The sequence below is a fragment of the Notothenia coriiceps genome, unplaced genomic scaffold (genome assembly GCF_000735185.1).
Source record: "Notothenia coriiceps isolate Sejong01 unplaced genomic scaffold, NC01 NC01_scaffold00000339, whole genome shotgun sequence".
In the NCBI taxonomy this organism is placed as follows: domain Eukaryota; kingdom Metazoa; phylum Chordata; class Actinopteri; order Perciformes; family Nototheniidae; genus Notothenia; species Notothenia coriiceps.
In genome coordinates, this window is record NW_011333040.1 from 19,726,289 (window position 1) to 19,749,848 (window position 23,560).

The following is a 23,560-nucleotide window of genomic DNA, read 5'->3' on the forward strand; positions in this document are numbered from 1 at the left end:
TTGCTCTTTACATGTTGTTGAAATGCATCCTCTGTTGGCGGCAGAAACACTTGTTGTCATTGGTTGTGTCTGTGTTCTGAAAATAAGTCTACACCACATTGCCAAACTCACCTCTCTTGACCTGCAGAAAGGGAGCACGAGAAAGAAGCTCTGCTAAAACAGTCCTCTTTCAGGGTTTTTAGCTCATTTAAACTTTCATAAGCAACTTTGTGTAAATATGGTTTGGGGCGGGGTGGGGTCATGTTCTTGTGTTTAACTTGAAAATTTACATTTTTATATACAGTTGCAAGAAAAAGTATGTGAACCCTTTGGAACTACCTGGATTTCTGCATAAATTGGTCATAAAATGTGTTCTGATCTTCATCTAAGTCACAACAATAGACAAACACAGTCTGCTTACGCTAAAACCACACAAACAATTATATGTTTTTATGTTTTTATTGAACACACCATGTAAACATTCACAGTGCAGGGTGGACAAATTATGTGAACCCTTGGATTTAATAACTGGTTGACCCTCCTTTGGCAGCAATAACCTCAACCAAACGTTTCCTATAGTTGCATATCAGACCTGCACAACGGTCAGGAGGAATTTTGGACCATTCCTCTTTACAAAACTGTTTCAGTTCAGCAATATTCTTGGGATGTCTGGTGTGAATCGCTCTCTTGAGGTCATGCCACAGCATCTCAATTGGGTTGAGGTCAGGACTCTGACTGGGCCACTCCAGAAGGCTATTTTCTTCTGTTGAATCCATTCTGTTGTTGATTTACTTCTGTGCTTTGGGTCGTTGTCCTGTTGCATCACCCATCTTCTGTTGAGCTTCAATTGGTGGACAGATGGCCTTAAGTTCTCCAGAAAAATGTCTTGATAAACTTGAGAATTCATTTTTCCGTCGATGATGGCAATCTGTCCAGGCCCTGAGGCAGCAAAGCAGCCCCAAACCATGATGCTCCCTCCACCATACTTCACAGTTGGGATGAGGTTTTGATGTTGGTGTGCTGTGCCTTTTTTTCTCCACACATAGCGTTGTGTGTTCCTTCCAAACAACTCAACTTTGGTTTCATCTGTCCACAGAATATTTTGCCAGTAGTGCTGTGGAACATCCAGGTGCTCTTTTGCAAACTTCAAATGTGCAGCAATGTTTTTTCTGGAGAGCAGTGGCTTCCTCCATTTTATGACCAACTTATGCAGAAATCCAGGTAATTCCAAAGGGTTCACATACTTTTTCTTGCAACTGTAAATGTTTAAACTATACTTAAAGGTCTGGTTTTATCTTTCCTGTTGTCTGTTGTATAGGTTTTTGTGCATGTAAAGTTCTCTCCCATTTGTTTGCTTCCATAACATAATGCCATCACTATGGAACACTCACACTTTTATTGGGTATTATCCCAAAACAAATCACAACAGAGCCAGCCAACTAACCAATCAGAGCAGAGTGGGCTCTGGTTTCAGACAGAGGGTGAAAAGAGTTGCTGCAGTACAGGCAGTATGAGAAAAATAAATAAATACCTTTTTGAACATTAAAGCAGGTAAACTTGTCACAGTAGAGGCACTGAATACAGGTATTAACCTGAAAATCAGCATTATCTCTTTATTCCAATGATTAAATGAATTGGTGGGCAGATAACAGTTAATGCATATGAGTTGTGTTCCCTTTTTTCAGTATGCTTTGGTTGTTGCTCTCAGACATGAACCAGTAATGCACTGAATACGTCTTGGTTTTTTTGTTTATTCTCATGCAAAATATTTCATCCACTATTTACGACATTTAACATTTTTATAATTTGATTGAAAGTGTCATGACAAAATAATTGGGAGCGGCCGACTTTGAGATTCAATTACCTTGTAACATTTATCATATGTTTTACAACATGTGAAACAACATTATATTGCTTACAGGTGTAACTCATCAGCAAAAGTTGCTTAACGCACGAACAAAGAGCTTTTATGTTTTTGTTTAATGGTGGTGCATGACAAAGGTGTTAAAGATGTGTCAGTAGACCTAAGTTTGCGGTTTGGTCACACAGGATGGAGCAGTAAGAATAGGACAGAGGTGACTTCCTACCCACATACACCTCCAATTTCTGTTTTTGTTATAAGCAATTATACAAGCAAGACAGAAGCTTTTCTACAGAACAAGTAAATGGTCTAATTAACACAATACCTCTGTAATAAGATTGTATTTCTTTGTGAATTTTACATTATTTTTACTTCAAGTTGCAGGTGAACAGGGGGACTTGAAAGGTGCACACGGACACAGTTTTAGTGTTAAAAGCAGCAAAAGTTAAACAGACACTTTACAATTAAACCAAAAGATGATGTTTAAGGCTGGGCACCCGACTACATAAAATGATGCAACATTTGTAAATATAAATAGAGTAATACTGATAACCAGAAAAATGACATACTTGATGGGTATTTGATTTTAGGACACCGTTGTCTATATAATGACATGTCTATAATCTAAGCTCTTACCGTCAGGGGGTCAATTGTGTTTTAGACAGAATAACTTCTAACTTATACAATTCTGTTATGTAGATGTCTGAGATATAGTTTTATTTAAAAAGTTGTAATGTAATTCACCCTGTTTTTGCTCTTGATGCAGCAGAAGATCCAATCTATGCAAACACTCGTCCTGTGGCCAACAAGCAGCCGTCCCCTCGGCCCGGGGTCCCGGTGGACACCCTGAAGAAGGCTTCCTCTTCTCAAAACCTCAGAAACCCGAGTCAAGCCCGGAAGTGCCACGAGGACAAACGGAGATGCAAACTGTGAGGAAGCCATGGGCCTTAATTAATCAAATCAACTCTCATATTTAGTCATATAGCTGTATTTACTGGAGTTATCTTTATATTTTACATTGTATTTTACAGGTGCAGGCTTTTCCTTTAAACATGACATTTGTATGTACATTTGTTTCATCTCCTGATAATATTAGGTTTTTGTTAACAGCAGCCATTGTATATTCTATAAGCAAAAAGTTTCAAATTACTTTTTAAAGTATAAATTGTGGAGACGTGAGTGACATGTTAAGGTTTTTTTTTAAGCGACGCTTCTTATTATTAAAGTTTATTTTAAAATATTAAAATATTGAAGGGTAGTTTATAGTACAGTTTTTTAACCTTGATATTTTATAAAATGTAATTTTGCATTTCAACGTGGGATCAATACAAATATATATATATGTAAAATCTGAGAAACATTAATACTGTTTTGCAGTAACTGATAGTATTGTATTTTATTGTATTTCCTCTCAGGTATTTTTCTTGTATATATGTTAAAGAAATGGCTATTATGAGCCACTAGATGGCAGAAGATGCTGTTAACCCTGTAAAGCCCAAATATAGAAAAACATTATAATTATTATTTTTTTGATCCTTCAGATGTTGTTGTAGGGAGCCTATATGGAGCAGAAATTAAAGAGTTTTCACATTTTTTACGTTTTGGTAAGTTTTTAGGGAAATGTTGTAATATTGCAACGTTGGGCTTAGGTCGGAGCAGAATTCCTGTATTTATACTCACATTATCTGAATAAATATATTGAACAACTAAGGGTTGATTTGCAGGATTGATTGCTTACTTAGCCATATATCAGTATAGCATGAATAATAATCACACATCAGTCATGTTTTTTATGAATAGTCATTTATTAATATGAATACAATGCAGTCCCAAAAACAGTTCCTATCCTCAGAAAAGCAGAGACGGACGTCACACTTGGTGCATTGTGTGTTTNACAGGAGAATATACACACAGTTGAGATGCCACAATCAATTCTGAAGACCCCTCCTGTAGCTCCAGGTTTGAACTAGTTCAGAGTGTAATAATCAACATTCTTTATCAGCGAGACTAAACAAATATGGACTCTGAATCTAAGAGCTGTCGTCCATCGAAAAGAATGTGCGCCAGGGAACCAAAAGAAGGGCTTCTAGATGTCCCTGAACAATAAATTATCTCATGTCAGCTTGTGCTCGGTCATAAGCTATCTAGAAGCCCTTCTTTTGGTTCCCTGGCGCACATTCTTTTCGATGGACNACTTCGGCGGCACTCGATGACGTAGCATCCTTGAAATATTGGCTTGGAAGCCAGTATCCTCGAGATTGAGAAACGGCCTGAGTGTGTGTGCGGAGCTCCACGGATTGGTCCATTTGGACCAATCCTCGGAGCTCCGCACCATTACGTCACTATGACCAGGAAGAAGAAAATGGAAAAAGAGAAATCTCCAACGAGGCGTTCTGAGGCAGCATAGACAGGTCTTTTCTGTGTTAGAGTTGTACTCCCTACAGGGTGTACTTTGAGGGTTTGTGACCCTGCAGACCGTTTACATGCAGAAAAAGCTACATAACACACAAGGGGACGGGTAATAACCGGAAAAGCATGACATGGGACCTTTCCTTTAATGACTTCGGCTCTTCAAACACTCAAAGGTACAGGTCTCCCTAAAATCAGAAAGACATATTTGTTCTCTTATCTGCTATTTATCTAGATTGTTTTATGTCGTTATGAGGGTTGGAGATATCAGCAGCAGAGATGTCTGGCTTCTCTCCAATATAGTGGAGCTTATATTCAAAACTCAACAGCAATGTCTCTTTCTGGAAATCATGACCCGGTTACTCAAGATAATCCACAGATCTTGTGAGCAGTTTCATGTTGGAACAATTTCTTTCAACCTAACTACAGCCGACAACCGCATTATCTCATAAATTAAACATCTATTTATTCATGCACGCGATGCTAATGCTTGTGTACTGCTTGTTTTCCTGAGTTTAACCTCAGACAAGGACTCCATTAATGTTTACATCTTGTTCTATAATTAACACAATCCTCACATTAATGAGTAAATGTATGCTTGTTTCTGGGGCCTGATTTTGATGGTTGGTGTAGTTAGGTAGAAAGAAAACCGTTCCTACAAGAAAAATGCTCACAGCAAAGTTTGTGGGTTCACTTTAACCTCTTCATGATTTCTGAAAAGATACATGCTGTGGAGTTTTTTTTAATTTGTTGGCGCTTTGAGCACCATAAGCCAAGTGCCATTTAGCCCCATAACATTGGGACTGATGCTAACATCTCTATATGATGTCAGGCCGAAGAGGAAAAATATACATTTTGATTTTAGGGTGAACTGTCCCTTTATAACAAAACAATACAAAAACAGGCTTCAGTGATACTCAGTTCTCGTCACCGCTGATGGACCCATGTGTGGTCTGTTAATGCCCACCTTTGCTGTGTTTTTACTTCTGTACCCCATGTCCTCAGTGTAAAATATTTTACCCTGGCGAAGATATTCTGCTGTCGTATTGATTTATTCAGAAATGCAAGTCAGAAATGTTCAAAGAAACCGGTGTAGAATAAAAAAAGCCTGTGAGCCGTAACGGCAAGACAGCCTGAACTAAAAGTAAGAGCTCATTAAATCTTGGGAGGAAACTAGGGCTGAAGAACAGGAGAGGGCAGCTAGCGACTTCTGAAAGTTAAAAACAACTCTGTAAAAGCTCTCTCTCTTTTTTAGAATAAAGAAACTGAAAACAATATTTGGTGAGTTGCTTGCCTTTATTCCCCAGTGTAAATATGCCCATGCTAAGAAATCTAAGCACTTTTTGTTGCATATCTATGCAACAATCTTGGCAATATTTTATTTATTTATACCCTAATAAGATTAAAATATACTTTTAATTCTGTTTTGAAAACTTCCTTAAACTGCTCTGTTGAATAGTTGAGACCTACTTCAACCCTTTCATATTTTACAGTACTGGTTTGAAGCGGCTCTGACTGCTGTTGTTAATGACAGAGTGTGAAAAACACAGAGTACGCTCATGCTACTTTCCTGTAATTTAGTTTGGTCTCAGACCTTTTCGACAAAACAAACAGGTCTGAGGTAACTGTGAAGTCAGGTGTGTGTTTTTTTGTTCATATCATCCCGCAACATGAGTATCTGTTGGAAACACCAAGACAACAAGCGTGTCGGTCCAGCTCCAGAAATATTTTTCAGCTCTGTGAGGAAGTGGGTAATCATTACTGACAGCTAGACACACAAACAATAACGTTTTTTTTTTGTATTATCAACAACAGCTGCATTTCCCAAAGTTTGATGCCAAAACAAAATGCTGTGTCTCTGATGCAAGTAATTGATAGACTGACATCCATATTTCTACATCCCAATGATGATACAACATTTGCTGCAGTGAAATTATCTTGGGTTTTTGTTATGGAAGATAAGGTATGGAGTTCACTCTGTATCACCTATGACAGACTATCAATCATTAACACAGCCAAATAATGTAGTTTGCTCTTTGACTGAGTAAACAGTCCATAAAATCATATCTGCCTGGGAATTTAAAGTATAAGTGTGTGCTACTTGTTCACTGACCCAATTTACAAGACTCAGATCACAGGTATTAAGATTGCTGAACAAATAAATAATAGTTGAAAAAAAGCGCTTACCTGTACACAATATATTACAGTGTATTCACAAATGAACATTTTACAAAAAAATACATATGTAAAAAAAAATTCCAGAAAAGTCTCTTCAGCTGCCCAGTACATAAATAATAGACAGTATTGAAAATTGTCAAGGAGAAACAGGACACCAATTAAAAGAATTTATAATGTGGAAACCTTTTCTACAGCATCACACCTATAGGAAGATAATTAGTGCACGGCAGTTGGCCTCGGACTGATTTTCTGTACTTCAGCAGTCAAATCTCTGACTCATCATTTATGTATCCCAGACCGTCCAGACTTGAAATGTTGGCCATAGGTATGAAGTGGTGCTCCCCGTTGCCTTTGAAGTCAACAGCAGAGTGATTATTATTGGCACTGCAAGGTCTCCCAGATTCAGGCTCCAGGAGCTTAATCTCTGAAGTTCTGCTGGGGATGTGCATGTATTCGGCTGACTGCCTTTTCACCTCGCTTTCACTTGGGCGCTTCGCAAACTTGAAGCATCCAAAACGTCCCTGATTCCAGATGCAAAATATGACCACCATCAGGCAGAGACAGAGCAGTGACAGCAGAGCCAGGGCCACCTCTAAACCAGTCACCTTGCTGGTGTCGCTTTGGTTCTGCGGGGTCAACGGGTCCTCCCTGCCCGAGTTTGGCTCCGGTGCAGCCGTAATCACATTGTAAATGGAGGGTGAGGAATCTGTCACCTCCTTGCTAGGAGTAGAGCTCTCCCCCACTCCTGCATCAGAATGGAGCTTCAACTGATAAACCGCCACAGTCCGGTTGTATTGTCTCCCATTGATCAGCTCTACTGAGTCACATGTGTACAGGCCCGCGTCCGATTCAGAGGCCTGCAAGACGAGGAGGCCCCGGCTGAATATGTAGTATTTGTTGTCGGAGTGAAGTGTATGGTGAGCGAATCGCCACACGACCTGCGCCAAGTTGGAGTGGAGCTGGCACGGCAGCTGGATGTTGTTTCCTGGAACCAGGGTAAAGTCCACGGCTGCCACTGGATCTAAAAACAGACACACAGTACACCTGTTTATGTGATTGTATTTTTATGTGCAGTCTTGGAGAGTAACGGATTACATAGAAAAGCATAATCAGGATACATTAAAGAAATACATGATCCGATTACTGGTATATTTTTATAAAATGGGTATTACTAGCAGGTTTACAACGATGTTGCAAATGAAGCTGCTTTGATGCAAGAACAATTCAATCGGACAATAAAGTATTATCTTATCTTATCTTACAATGTTACAAACATTAAAAGGAAGATATACTGCCTGAATTTTTGGAGGGTTTTCATTTAGGCCATTATCATAATGTTTTTTAAATATCTTTATTTTTGTATTCTTCTAAATGCAGTAGGTGGACACCAGATTCATTACACAAATATATTGCTTTTAATTATTGTATTAAATAAAAAAGCTTTTGTAAACTATACTTTTCTGCAGGCCTGGTCTATCATTTATGGAGATATGTTTTTCTACTAAAGTTACATCGTTCTGTTGTATTACATATACATAAAATACATAATTGATATTTCTTCTTCTTGTCTTCCTTTGCATTGCATTTGATATTGAAGTAATCCAAAAGTAACGGAAAGTAATCGGGTTACATTACTTTTATTTTGTTATATTTATATTAGGTTACTGATTACATTTTCTGTGTTAATTGTAACAGAGTACACTTTTAAAGTATCCCTCATAACCCTGTTTATACGTACATATGAATGTCTCACACCTTTGCTCTCTATGATATGGTGCTATAAAAATGCATTTTAAATTAATTGAAGAACACATAAGGTTGGTCTCATTGCATGCTGCTGTTTCATACAAAAAGGCTGCCCAGTAATATATGCAAACATGGTGCCTTAATGTACCTGGAGGAGAACATTGAGAGAGGTCTCCCTCCTTCAGACTCTGTATTGCAGTTTCAATGTAGGACACACTGTCGACTGAGCAGCAATGCTCTTCTTGCATGTCCCAGGCACAGTAAGGGTCCCGGGCCAGGATGCAGTCCACACAAGTCTCATAGCGGCTGCAGTTACTGACCGGCATCTGGATGGCACCAAACTCTGAACCTGCATACAGTTGGCCCTATGTATGCAACACAGACACACATTAACAAACCACCAGGTATTTCATCTTTATATCCACTGTCGCCTCTCTACTGCCTGTTAGAAGCAATATAGTGACAACATATTTAAATTGAGCCATAAATTCAAACTGAAACTTATTGTAAAACTAAATATTTTCCCAAAATGTTGAACCTGTTGAGTTACCTTGCTGGATGAGAGGCGCAGGGTGCTGATAGGCACCGAGGTTTCGTACAGTTGAATTTCCTCAATGATGAACATCTCTCCTGCGTAGTTGACAGCCTTCTGGATGTAACCGTTTTCTATCAGGAAACAAAAAGGATCATCGTCTACCCACTGAATAAGTGCATTACACAAACAAAGGTATCAACTATCATTACTCATACTTTATGTTTATGTGTTTCTTAAAGAGTCCCTATTATGTGTTTGTGCATGTAAAACGTTTCTCTCCCACACACTCCCCCTCTCACCCTGAAACGCCTCCATTGGACTCCTTTGTTTACTTGTGTAACATAGTGACATCACTGTGTACCACTTTCACGTGATAGGCTAAGGGGCGGGACATCTCTAAGCGGTTGACCAATCACATCAGAGCCGCCAGCTAACCAATCAGAGCAGACTGGGCTCTGGTTTCAGACAGAGGGTGTTTCTCAATGTCGAGGAAAGCTGCTTCAGAGCCACTATTTCGAGGATGCTACGTCATCGAGTCCCGCCGAAGGACTGTTACAATGTCCAGGATCCCTGGAATTCTACCGAGGACTGAGACATTCATTGAGGAAAATGTTGAGGCTGCACATGTGTATCCTCCGTGGTCTTAAAATCCCCACAATGCTTTGCGCATGGACCAATTTCCAAAATCTTTGGCGGAAAACTTAAGGCGGGCCTCTCATATGACGCACACCTGCACACTTGCTAGCCTGTTCCATTCTTCGTTCTCCAAATGCCAGGAAGGATTCTTGCCTAGCCTCTGATGGACCTGACTCGGAAGACATGTCCTACCAAGGAAGCATCCTCGACATTGGGAAACACCCAGAGGGTGAAAAGAGGTGCTGCGTAAGTAGGCAGTATGAGAAAAATTAAGCAATTTTGAAGATTAAAGCAAGTAATAAATAATATTAACTAGGATGTTTTATTCAAACTTGAACTGTTTTAACTTTGACTGAAAATGATTTTTTATATTGATACATTTTAACACATTGTGTAACAGCCCTCAACATCAGTTCTGTTTAAAGTTGTTATAATTATTGTGCAAAACTATTGCAGACAAGCAGTTGCAGTTTTTTTTTATCAAATATTTACCAGTGCCAATGAACATGACTGCATATCTCTGTTGGTCCAGCGCCAACACACTGTCCACTACGATCCGAGTCAGCAAAGCTCCCCTCTTCACCAGCAGCGGCCCCCCCGTCTGCGGTCGGACAGCCTCGTCCATGAGGGGGCGGTCCCTGATGAACTGGAGGGTTTTGTCAGGAAGATCCAGAGAGCGATTCATGCCCATTTTACGTGCCACACTATCGATGCACTGAAACGCAAAACTTGAAGTCAGAATGGTTTGTATTTCATATTTTCCTTGCTTTAATATTCAGAATCACTTCTAGTTTGAACAAAGTCTTTAGACTCACTGCTCCCGGTCTGGGGACTGGCACCTCTCCAGTGTACATCACCCACTTCACGTGAGATGTCTCCACAGCGACAGGTGTCTTAAACTTGCCCTCATTGAAAATACCTCGAATGGAAGACACACTATATGCACATACCGCAGATACCTCGGACAAGCCCCTGAAAAAACAAAAAATTAGATACATTTAGTCAAGAACACTTCCATTTGTTTGTTTTATTTAATCTCTTATAGAGAAAACTTTGGAGATGTCATCTTTTAAATTAAAATATGAACAGCTAAATGCAAAAATAAAAAGGAAAATATCCAATAACTTTTTTGTTCAACTTTTTTTATTCTTTCCCATACGACTGTCAATTTACTTTCTACCTTGCTGCACATTCACACACTCAGCCAAAAAACTACTGTATTTGATTGCAATTACGTACGACTGCGGAGTGAAGACAGCGTAGAAGACGCTCTCCTTCCAGTTCTCGTTCTTCAGCAGGAAGACATCCTGGACAATGGGGGGCAGGCTGGGTTCAGGGAGGGAACAATCCAGACGGGCTTTCAGGAACGACGTCCATTTCCTCTGCAGTGTCCGCTGGCCGCCCATATCCCCCTAAACATAGAGACAGAGGTCACGTGCTGGACTGCAGATATTCCTCTTAAGCACAACACTCAGACCAGGAATCAGACAGCGTGAGGCATTGTTGTTAAACTTTCTCTCAATGTCTATGTAAAGGTCTTGCAGAGACCGAGGGATTATTCAGTACGTATTTACTGATCTAAACCAACTTTCTCTTGTCTTTGAAAATGCAAAGAGATTTTTTATTCAGTATGTATATATACCTTGCAGACACGGGCCACTCGAGACACAGTGACTTTGCTGGAGAAGTCGTACTCCATGGCGTTCTCACTGAAGAACATGTACACCTTGTCATCATCACCATCAAGACTATTAAAGCTCTCCCCCACAAAGTCCATGTAGACAAAGTTTGGCTCTGAAATCACAAAACACAACATTAGCACTTTGGAAAAGGGCAGAAAAATCTAAAAAACGTTTCCTCAGTAACATCAAAGGACATTTTTAAAATAATGCATCATGCATAAATGTTGCTGCAGTCGATCCCCTCTTATATGCACACCATAATATAACACTTTAAATGACCAGTCTTTGCAGAGCAGGAACTCACCACTGAGCCACGAGCTCTTAAACTCAGTGCGGAGAGCCAAGTCCGAGCTGCGCAGAACCACCGGCTCAGAGCCCAAGAAGTTGATGGATGTAGCGGAATACAGGTCATTTCCTGTTGGACAGGAAGAAGAAGAAAATTACTGGAAATGTATTATTTATATTAACCGGAAATAATATCTAATTTATATGCCTGCTAATGGAATGAGCCAACTAATTAGTCCATGTGGAGTGAGCAGGGAGCACCAGCCAAGAAATTAGGGTGATATTTTTACTTTTATTTTACTTCATTCGGTGCCCGGCTCTTGCAGCATTTCAAACGTGCACAGTTATCTCACACTGAGCTTTCTGTTGGTGCACTTTGAATGTTCAGCAGTACTCCGTGCTTTGTTCATGTTGGCAGCAAACCCTCAGACACTCACCGACCATGAGGGAGGAGTATCTCTGGAAGGGATCAAAAGGACACTTCCCTTTTCCCTCCTCCTGCTTTCCCTCCAGCTTCAGCTGTCCTTTAACAAACGTCTGTCGGAAACAAAGGAAATAAAGACTTGTTAAGAGAGCGAAAATAAAGTAAAAACAGTGCCATTTTGTTTCGACAGTAAGACTGAAGTTGTAAACCTTAACCAATGGTTTGCATGGTTTAGCCTTTAACTATAATCAATATATATTTACATTATGGCTCACCATTTTCCAAAGTATACAAAAGATAAAACACCTTCTGTATTGATCTCCAACCCTCAGCTCCAAATGAAATCTTGCAGAGGCTCTTTTTTGTTCTTTGAACGTTAAGCTTTGATAATCTGTATTTTCCACCGGTAGATTTAACCATTGGCGTATTCTTATTTATCTGCTTTCATCTTTCCTACGGATCTATATCCCACAAAAAATGTATGGGAGGGTTGTTGAATTTAAAAAGGGGAATTTAAGTTCTCCGCTCCCTCTCTGTAGCAAAATAACCTCTCTGGATGCCTTTAAAGGATTTTTTTTAATTACCACAAGGCAGGCCCTTATAGCAGTGGAAGTTTTGATAGGTCTGACTTGTGAGGAAAGTTGATGAATGTTTTTACATTTTATGATTCTGTAATTGTTTTTTATTTAATTTTAGATTGTTAGGTTGTAGTTTTTGTGTCTAGAGCCTAGACACATTTTTTTTTAGAAGAAGCACAAAATACAACTATAAACCAGAAGATAAGCATGAAAAAACACCTCTCTAGACCTTAATGTTCCCTGTTAATGGACTGGACACTGGAGTGTAAATGAGAACCAACGCAATATATTATAGTTTAAGCGGGAGTACTGAAGCCACTGACAGGTTTATAATCCAAGTAAAGGAGAAAAGTTTCAAATTATTGGAATGACTCACACAGCCACCTCTTCGGCTAATAAACAGAGGACTTGCCTCTGTTTATGTGTCTAAACTAACTCCATATTTTACAGTTTACTTACCATGTAATCACAGGTGGGGCTAAAAGCATTCGTGCCACACACATACATCGTAGTGTCATTGACTCTGTGCAGGGTTCGAATGTAGTTACGGCATTCCACCTGCAACAAGATCCAGCAGAGAAAATGCCAAGGTCAGAGCTTTGTTAGTTCAGCCGCAAAAACACAAACACGCCACACAAGACACAAACACACTGGCTGCTTGGGGTCAACTGGTGACCAAAAGGTCAGGGCTGTGTCCATGCATTTTCTTCTTGTGCCTTTACATGTATTTGGACATTCGGTACCAAGCTATAAGCAAAGCACTTCAAAGAGAGTTCTGTGTCAAGACTTGAAAAGGAAAAAAGATCCCCATATCAATGATTTACAAATACACAGAGACAAACTGCACAGGGGAGTAAACAGCTTTCAGTCAACAGTCACCCTTTAAGGCTTTTACAAAAGTAAAACTAAATGCATTGAAAGCTCTGTTTCGTAATAAGTTACACAAACCTCAGCATGTTTTCCTTTGTATGTGCACTCCCGCTGTTTCTCCTCTGTAACTCGCCAGTACACCTGCATCAACAGAGGGGACGTTTTTTGTTAAAGCACACAGGAATGGTGTCGCAACCGAGCCACTGCACGGCATGGAGCTGCAGCATGTTTACCCTCACACATATCAGTGTTGATCTAACGCCAGGACCAGTCTGTACACTCGGGAAGGGAATACCTGCAGGCTGGGACACCTATCCCTCTTCAGCTATGACTGTTAGCTGTGTAGCTACAATTATAAACCAGCTGTCTACAGTTCAAAAAGGACCATAATTCATCCAAATTCTCATGCAAATGTGCACGGGGTAAATAGACAACAGCGTTGAACCAGCTGTTGAAAGGAGTGCAGTTCATTACACAACGTAATGTGCTTCTGTAAGCATATCGTCCGCCAAAATACACTCCCTTAAAAAATGAAGGAGGGCAGATAAAGATACAAACTTACTTGAGGCGTGAACTGATTGTGAAATTGTTCTAACCCTGAACCTATGAACTGTTTTCTTGTGAAACACTTGATACTTTCACAATGTCAGTCTCCAAAAATTCTTCATTTCAGACAATGTTGGAAAAATCGTTCAATAACACAGCTCACACATCTCTGATATGGGGTCAACCCAAAAAACATCATAATTGTTCAACTTATAGATAAATGATACCTATTTATTTTCGAAAATGGGCATGTTAATATACCACTGTTCAGCAGGTCAGTGTGTGTTCATCAGTGATTTTTGTTCTAACGGCTTCAAACAGAATAAAGATGAGCATAACAGCACGCAGACCTGCACATTTTGTAAAGAGTTGTTTATTTATGAATCTCCTCTCATGTTCTCACCGCAGCCTTTCTGACAGAAATGTTGTTGATGTCCAGAGCATACACAGCCTCTCTGGCCCCAAGCAGCAGCACACCCAGGTCGTCTCTCATTAGCATAGTGGAGTAGTTGAAGATCCCCTCTTCTCTGAACAACTTCACCTCGTCTAAAAAGGGAGGAGAGCATCCGCATTACTTTCTACATTTCAGCTGCTGAGACTGTGCTGTGTAGTTGGAGAAAACGCTCTCACAGCAAGAATCAAAATGCTATTTCATTGATATTTTATAAGCTTGACTCAGCCTTCACAAAAACTAAGTAATTAAAGGGATGGTTCAAACAGTTTGAAGCGGGGTTGTATGGGGTACTTATCCATAGTCAGGGTATTACCTACAGTTTTTCAAAAATGTGACTGATGCTGGCCCAACCACAGATGATTGCTTAGCTGCTTGTGTCTCCAAACTAGGGGCATCTACTGTAAGTAATACACTGAATATGATAATATATCTCATTCCACTTCCAAAGCATCCTTTTACATCACAGAATATGCTGTGATATTGAGGATCTGTGACTTACTCTGGTAGGGGATAGTCTTTCGTGGGACACAGTATTGAGTGTCGAGTGCATTAACTGAAACATGGAGCATCAATCCACAGACGATGCTTAGAGCTAAGAGAAGAGACATGGCTCAGAGTCCAGGTGTGTCTAAGTGTGGAAGAGCTGCACCGTGCAGCTCTGCCACCAAAGCACCGGATCAGACACAAAACATGGTCCACGCTCTCAGTCCAGATGTTGCTACACTGTGCTGATGTTGCCTTCCTAGACATATGCCGCTATGGTACAAGTCATCCTCTAAAAGGCAGTTCACACAATGTGTAACCAGGCCTGCAGAGTGCGGCTCGGCTCAGTTTGAAGTCGGCGAGTATCTATGTCGGCGTTAGCCTCCAGCGCAGGGCTAATGATCTGCTGGTGTCTTCTCTGGATGGAGGAGCAGAAGCCATGCTGCACAGCTACTGGTGAGGGATGCTGGAGGAGATCATCTTAATTGGGCCCACCTCTAGGAAAGATATGAAAACATTTATGCATTAAATAATTAAAGAGACCCATAACATGAAAAGATGATGAGAAGACTGGAAATTATGTATAAGAGATGGACATTTGATTGATATATTCTATTCACTTCAAGAATGAAAAGGGTGGCTGGTTTGCCTCCTACACCTTTTTTTATTTTATTTCATCTGCTGTAAATTCGGTTTTTCACTGATAACATTTAGTGTCCCATTTTTTTCAGCAGAGCTACACTGTCTGCAAGCAAGCTACTTCTTTCACCCTGGAAGAAGTTGAACTAGTGCAAAGCTATCCCAGAGAGAAATGTAAAGCTACTTAAAGAAAATAATGCAAACTAATTGTTTCAAATGTACATGTAACTAAATGTTAAACATAAAAGTGACATGGCAGCTCAACATGACACACAATTCAGTTCATTTTAAAAAGTGCCCATTTGTTCACAGGTCATACATTCACCGAAAAAATACTAATATAATCATCAATTGGATAATCCATGCATTAAATGTACAGTATGCAGGAATTAAATATAAATAGCCAATCACCAATTGATTGTCAACAAAATAAAATCTTGCCTCTTTAAAAAGGGGCAGATTAGCCATTTAGCACCACAGTGTTATTAAGATGGGGACTCACAAGAGACAGAATGATCAAATCAACAAAGACAATCTTTAAAGTGAATTGTATGAGACCAAAAACACTGGATTTAAAATGTGCAAACGCAATGCAAAACAACCTTTGACTAAACCTTCCTGCAAAACACCTTTAAAACTCCCAAGTATACCCAATTTTGTATCAGAATATTACAGTAAGAAAGACAGCATTCCAAACAGGGACATGTATAACCTTGTTGTTACATCAGAGTAGTAAAGCACCACTTTCAGTCATAATAAGCATGAAAAGTCATCCCTGTAAACTTCACAGAGGAAACTGATGTCAAGTGATTTCTGCCACGCTGCCCACCGACCCCCACCCCCTCTTCCTCCTGCACTCTTCCTGTCTTCCTCCCTGATAAGAAGCTGCTTCCTCTGGGCTCAGCGGGGTTCACGCAGCAGAAGGGATCATTTCAAGTTTGGGCATGCACGCAGTTCACAGCAATTCACAGTTATAGCGCTGCATCCCTACCCTGGGAATCATGATACATTGAGACTTACCACTTCTTTCTGTGTTGACTAACTGAGCGGTGCAGCCTCATTCAAAATTCATCAAGGCAATTTTTCTTAGACTAACACACAAAGCATACTTAAGCGCAGACTTGCAAGGTAAAATAACTAACTCTTTTTGTGGTGCCCACTGCTCAAAAAGCAGCCGCCGAACTCAGCTACTTTGCAAGCTTTGTTTAGATACGAAGCTGGCAGAGAAAAAAATACAGAGATGCATCCTTTGAGATGCACACCACAGATTTCTCGGCTGTTGACAGAAACCAAAATGACAGCAACCAAATTTCCTCCAGAGAGGCAGCCAGGAGCTCGCTCCCTTGTGCCTCTAAAAACCTCGGCTTTGAATGTGCGTTTTGCAACAAACTGCCATGCTCCCACCTTGTTGTTACTTGACACACCGGGGCGAGCTGCCGCTTGTACATACGACAGCTCATCTGTTGTCAGAGCGCAGAACTCTTGCATACTTTCCCCCTCAGGCTGGGAGGGGAGGGGAGGGGAGGGGAGGGGAGGATAGGTTGAGCGACACAGCTGAATGAAGTGACTGCAGGTTGTTTTTCACAGCGTTTCACCGATTCTTCCAAACCGTGCAGACAGGCAGGTATGGCTAAAACAATAGAAGACAAGCAGCAGTTGTCACATTTGTCTCTTCCTTTTTACTGACATGTGCACCTGTGTCTGTTTCGGGTGTTGGGGGATGCACAGCTGAGGGTACTAGACACCAGTTGCATGAATAAGCTTTTCTTAATTACAATTTGTTTGCATCTTTTCTTGGGATTTCAGACATTTATAAAAAGCATATTTTAAAGTTATTTAAACATTTAAATAAAACACCTCACTTAGATATTCTCGCCTTACACTGTAGATGTTTAATGGTGAACATACTGTATAGCTATCACAGCAGACCGTGAACAACATCACCATTCATTTGGAGTCATGTGTCTGGCCACCTGGCAAACAAAGGACAAATATTGACTCTTCTTTAGGTATGTTAAGGCCAACTCAACAGGGAAAAAATGTGTCTCTTTATCTGCTTAATGCTCCACTATGTTCTCCAGCTAGTTGCTAACTGTGTCTGCCTGTCATTTGGTGCTGGACAGGAGGCTAGTGACAGACCTTTATTTACTGGAAAAGCTCGACCTGGAATCAAGGTTTTCTGCGAGCCAGATTTTGGGGGCAAATAAACCAAAACAATTAGTTTAAAAAAGCTCAAACTTCCTGTACAGCTGGGGGAAGTTGCAGAGCTCTGTGTGCTCGTTTATCACCTGCTGCATTGCACACAACGTTCATATAACTGCTGATTTTGAATTTTAAGATTTCCATGTAAGTTATAATAAATAGATAGCGATCCCACATTTATGTCTCCATGTCCTCCACCCTTCCTACTACTTTGTTCTCTTTAACTCATCAAAGGACCGTCCCATGGACTCTTGGACCCCTTACCTGAGGGAAGAAGGATACATAAGATTATGGGCAAAATGTATTTGCTAATGGCGCCCTATCTTTAATATCTGCACTCGTGATGGCATGTTACAAAGTTGTTTATGGCCCTTTTATTATCCACACTCCTTTATTTATACAAGTCAGTCCTTCAGAAAGGCTTGGGTAATGTTTCAGGCTGTGTGCAAAAGCTTATTAACTTATTAATTATTAATAACTTATCATCTACTGCTCTTGTGCAACACAACTTTTGTACAGTTTACTATCGTTTTGACTAGCTGCTACCTCACCTACTTTATATATTTACATACTGTTATAACGCTGCTACTTATTCTTTCAAACTGACATGTATTTTTAACACATACATAATTATAAATATCTGTACTACGTATACAACACATTACATTTTAATTTACATTGCTAGATTTGGTAAAAGAAAATGTGTAAATGTTTTATTCTTACATTTCTTTATTTCTATTATAATTATTGCTATGCTTGTGTGAACTCATATCCATCCTGTGTTTCACCCTTGTTGTTGTTCCTTATATTGGCTACTTAGCGAGAATCAACTCAGTGAACAACAGATACCAAGGATGCTGGCTAATGAAGAAGATGAAGTAAGCTAAGTAGCCATAAGGCTTAGCAGTACAGATAAATGTGGGCTCACTATTTGGCAAGCAACCGGTCACAGTTGCCCTGTTTATCTCATGTCTTATAAAAGCTTATTAATGATTTATAAAGTGTTCACAACCTAATTAATAAATGAATTACAAACAATTCGTAAACCCTTTATAAGGGTAGTCTTATTGTAAAGTGGTACCCCAAAATTATAATAAACAACGCTCAAATAAGGTGTGTACGCTGAGGCAGAGGAGTTGTTGTGAAAGACTCGTTTGAAATCCAGTCATGTATTTTGTTTATATGGGATCAAAGCGGTTTCCTGTACAGCCAGCAAAACCTGTAAAACTAATTGACTGCACTGTGACACGTACACATAATAATGTAAAAGGGGAATATCTCTGCATGTTGTTTGTGTGAAATGTAGTACAATACCTGCATACAATGTAGAAACATTGTCATCATGACATTTGAGTCAGCGTCATCGAAGATAAGCTTCAACAAAACCCGAACGAACAACAAGAGTGAGACTAAAATAGTTTTTTACATCTCCAGAGATCCAAATGTAAAAATGCATCTCCCACATACACCTTTACTACAAGCAGAAATCCCTGAAAGGGTTAGCACTGTGGGTTTCTTCTCATCAACTGTGGGTTCAAAGGCTGTACATGAACTTGTACAATACGTAGAAGAAAGCTTGCAGCAGTATCTCCAAACACTCCAACCACTTGAAGCATGAGGATATTAATAGCAGAACAGTATCTACTGCACGGTGGATTCTTACTACGACTGTGTGCTGCAAACAAGCTCAAATCTCGATACAGCAGCATGTGAAACGTGCACCGACAGGCGCACTATCGTCATCACAGTGAGTCCTAACAAATCCTGAAGAATTAAGAGTCAAACAGCTGGAGAGAGCCGTGCCAGTGTAGACCCAGGCTCTCCTGAGTGTCTTGTGTGAGATAATGGGCGAGGCTTTCTCTGGCTGTAACTGATTCACCTTAATGGCTGAGACTGTTCTATAGGTTAAATGTTGGTTGAGTCACTGGCTGACTTGCTGCTAGTCTGTGTGTGTTTTCCAACGTATGCCGAGTGGCCCACTGGCAGCGATATTCCATCACAGGGGCCTAAACAGGAAAGCGGTTGTGGGAGGCTGCTCACCTCTGACACTCCCTGTGTCGCAGACTCACTGGAAAACACACCCGGTTCAGCAGGGAGTTATGTTTTTGCAAGCTCAGATGGACTAAAAACAAAACCATTCTTTTTATGATAATCACTAACCACCTTTTGTTTTGAAGCGCAGGAGAGTTGTAATTAGCGGGAAAACAATACTTCAGAAAAATGTGCTGTACAGTCTTCAAGCATGTCACCACACGCATCATTAGGCTAAAGGAGCAAACTAGAACAATTAAAATCCAACACCCTGTTCACTCGTTCTGCTCCGACAAATCACTTGTCATCGATGAGAAGAGTCTGGTTGAGTGTAAAGTGCGTGCTTGAACGCATAAATACACACCGAGTAACACGCACCCAGGCAAGTCCCAGCAGGTGGTGGGGCTCAAAAGGAAAATCTGAACACCCGAACATCTCCGCCTGCTCTACCTGTGTTGTGTGACAAGCTCACTGACAGACGGGAACACCCAAGAAAAACAAAATGTGGTGAGCACTTCGGTTTGGATATTAAATGTAATAGCACTGATTTAATGACTGTTGTCTTATCAAACTTCAAAAAGTAAATATCATCGTTGCACCATTTCAATTTGTATTCTCTTTTATTTTTCTCGATTGTTTGGTCTTTAAACGTCAGAATATAGTGAAAAGCTATCTATAATCTTTTAAGCTCATCCTCACATGTTTTGTTTGTCCAAAAAAATGTAATTTTGAGAATAAAGAAGAGCACACAATCCCCCGATGGAGGCAGGATCAAAGGAATGATTACTATTTTAGTTTGAACCAAAAACAGCTACTGGCAGATCCTTTTATATTCCAGTCAGTACAATGCATTGTAGTTGAATAGAATAATGGAAAGACAATTATGGAAGTGTTGGATATACCGTACAGCTCGGTAAAATACTATGCTGCTTTATACAACCATTGCTTTTTCCTGCATTGGTTCTAAGTGAAGGCAGTAAAGCTGCTATCATAAGTTGACTGATTGATAAGTTAATTGACTATTTTGAGGGTCAGTTTTTCAATATTTTTTTATTCCAAAATGGCTGCTTTTCAGCTTCTCATCTTGGGATATTTCCTGATTTGTCACAGCACAGGTATAAATCATATTGAACTGAATTTCTTGGGCAAGACAAGACAAGACAAGAAAAGAAAATACATTTAAAAGACATCTCCTTGGACTGTGATGATGATTTTTCACAATGAATTTTTTCATTTAATTGACCATACAATCAATCTAGAGAAATAATCAGCAGGTTAATCGATAATGAAAATAATCATGAGTTGCAGCCCCTCAAACATACCCTTTATGTGTTTAGCAGCAGAAACACACTGGTTTATAAGGTATGTGTTTCAGTCATGCTGGGATTTAAATAAACTGTTTTATTTTTGTGGTAGAGCTCTGGATACCATTGGCACTCACGCTGCTGTGTTTCTGCTTCACATGTTAAACAAAATGCAACAGAGGTTCTGAAAATACACTTCGTTTAGGTAGTCGTTTTAGTGAAAACACTGATTATTAAGTGGAGAAAATGTGCTTTTATCTAGCTTTTGGAGGCATTTGATGACCTGTAATACATTGGTGTGCACATACAAGGAAACACAAAGGAAACGTGCATCATTTCCAGCTCAGACCAATGAGTTACAGGGTGTTTTTATCTGTGCAGCCCTGCCTTGACACCCAGTGACCCCACTGAGTTTCAGTATGGCAGCTAAAATTGGGCAATCCCCTGAGCCAGTGCGCTGACAGCACTGCTCCCTCAGCCTCACTCATGGATCATTAATTCTCACCATGAATAAAACTGTGCGCACCCTTTAATATCATGTTACAACTCAGCGGAATTTATTCACACAGCAAACACAGGCATATTACGCTTAGCTGTTGGTGAATTATTAATGTAGCTGTAGAGAATCGTAGCTGTTTATGTAGAAGAAATGCAAATTATCACACACAAAATTGAAAGCTGGGCTATTTCTAGCTGTTTCTATTAACACGGATATTTGTATCATACATGAATTGGTTTCATTGTTGTTTTAATGGAAGAAAATCAGCTTAGAAAACACAGTTTGGCTTAAAGCCCTTCCCCTCAGGATTTACTTGACACTTTCCCAGCGACAGTACAAGTTTCCCTGGCTGTCTGCGGTGGGAAGTGTTTCTGCCCGTCAGCTCAAACGCATATCCTACTACTGCTTTAGCCTGGCTCTCGGCTGCTATAATTAGATATATCCTATAATCTTAGATAAGACAGTCAACTAACAGTGTGTGCACGTCTTAACCCCACAGGTGGCCAATCCAATTCCCACAAGCTCCTTGGAAACATAATAAGTATTTGGAGGAAAAACAACCTGCGCGCAAACAAAGCAAACCAGCTTCAGACTCACCATGAGTTGAGACAATGAGGATCTACATCAGAAACTGTTCTGTTGTTTGTATCCTGCTCGACGCTCCCTGCTCCATGCTCCACCTGCACCGTCCAACACTCATCTGACTCGTTCAGACTCCAGCAGCTCTCAGCGGTAGGCAGCGCCTGGTCACGTGACTTCTGAATTCACCTTTACTCAAAGTGTCAGCCAACCTACTTTTTTTTATTTGAAATACTTCTGCTCTTTGTTTTATTTTCGAAGTGTAACTGTAATCCCATTTATTAGGGGAATAGAAACCTGGAATGGCTTTTCATACATAACAAAATACTGCACTTTTATGGATTGTTGAAAAAATCATTTGACCACAATTTGAGACCTCCTTTTCACATCTTTCTTTTTTTGTACGTGAAGGTTATGTTATTGACTTTTTTTTGTAGTGTATGTTGTTCTTAAAGTTGCCATTATTATTGCATTTAAACTATTGTTGAGTTTAAAAAAAAAGAAGAAATTATGATTTTAACATCCTGCACGGTTTATCATTTGTTACCTGATTTGTTTGTGTTTTTAAATTGTGCAAAACAATAAAATAAAAAAAAAATGTTTTCAATTCAAAAATAAATTGTGATATTATGACATCTACAAATGTAATAAAGCCCAATAACATTCAAGCTTTTAAGCTGCACAACAAATACTGCATTTTCAGTATCTTATAACTTTATTGTTTTTAAATAAAAGCATGTAAGTTATTAAAGAACACTATGTTTTTGCAAGTCATGCTAGAATAGCAATTTACAATATTTGCTCATCATACAAATGTTGGCAACACACGTATACCTATATATTATTAGGCGTAGAAATAAAAGAATAAGTATTATTTTCTATTTACCTATTAACCCTGTTGTAATTCTACAACATTACTTTAAGCTATCCTAAAAAAGTCAGTAAATGTTTTTGTTTTTTTAAAGACTACATTCTAGTCAAAAGGTCCTTTTGTTCAGCCCCACAATGCTATTGGTTAGTAAATGTGTTTATAGGTCACAACTTCCAAATCTTCAAACGAGCAACATCTCTTTGTTTTATTGGACCGGATTTGTTTTGTTTTTTGTGATTATTACAATGTCTAGAACATGTACATATGTAGTTATTGTGGAATACATTCATCACATTTTATTTTGAGCAGCTTATGTCTTTGTTGTAATATTACAACACTGGGTCAGTGTGGTAGTCAAAATAGCATTGCACCTGTCATGGAGATTGCCCTTATATGTTCACATATGGAAATAAAACACTAGTAGAAATATAATGTCTTTGATAATTCACTATAACTAAGTTCTAAATGTGTCCTCTGTTAAGATTTTGAATTAAGACCAGAACTGAATAAATTAATACATTATTTCTCATAAAAGTATGTGAAATTATATCTGTAGCAATATTTTAAACTCTACTTGTATCTTATTAGTTAATTACTTACAAAAATACATTTAACTCTGGTTCTGGCAGAAACGGTTTCTGAAATGTTTTGGGACACTTGGATGTATCCCTTTTAGTATGATAATTAGCCTATTATCATTAGCCAGACAGCATTGTGTGACTTGTTGAACTGATTTATCTGCATGTGTGGGTGTAGGTTTTCCTTTTAT

At 39.5% G+C, this 23,560-nt stretch overlaps 2 protein-coding genes across 4 annotated transcripts in view; one reads left to right on the plus strand and one right to left on the minus strand.

Moving 5' to 3' along the window:
- The window catches only part of LOC104948158 (uncharacterized), a 14,236-nt gene extending 10,716 nt beyond the window's left edge, over window positions 1–3,520 (plus strand). For all 3 annotated transcript variants that reach the window (XM_010774329.1, XM_010774323.1, XM_010774334.1), the window contains one exon: window positions 2,607–3,520. In XM_010774329.1, the coding sequence (XP_010772631.1) occupies window positions 2,607–2,773 (167 nt within the window). In that variant the 3' untranslated portion in view covers window positions 2,774–3,520. The remainder of the gene's footprint in view (window positions 1–2,606) is intronic.
- An 856-nt stretch (window positions 3,521–4,376) lies between these two features.
- Window positions 4,377–22,360, minus strand: LOC104948198 (semaphorin-4E). The gene is made up of 14 exons (XM_010774362.1): window positions 21,939–22,360; window positions 14,683–15,163; window positions 14,133–14,275; window positions 13,262–13,324; window positions 12,773–12,871; window positions 11,749–11,848; window positions 11,331–11,441; window positions 10,987–11,138; window positions 10,584–10,756; window positions 10,160–10,316; window positions 9,837–10,059; window positions 8,724–8,839; window positions 8,322–8,538; window positions 4,377–7,448 (listed from the first exon to the last, which is right to left on the minus strand). Exons 2-14 carry the CDS (start codon window positions 14,789–14,791, stop codon window positions 6,691–6,693), a joined length of 2,421 nt encoding a protein of 806 aa, XP_010772664.1. The 5' UTR covers window positions 14,792–15,163; window positions 21,939–22,360; the 3' UTR covers window positions 4,377–6,690.
- Window positions 22,361–23,560: the final 1,200 nt, after the last annotated feature.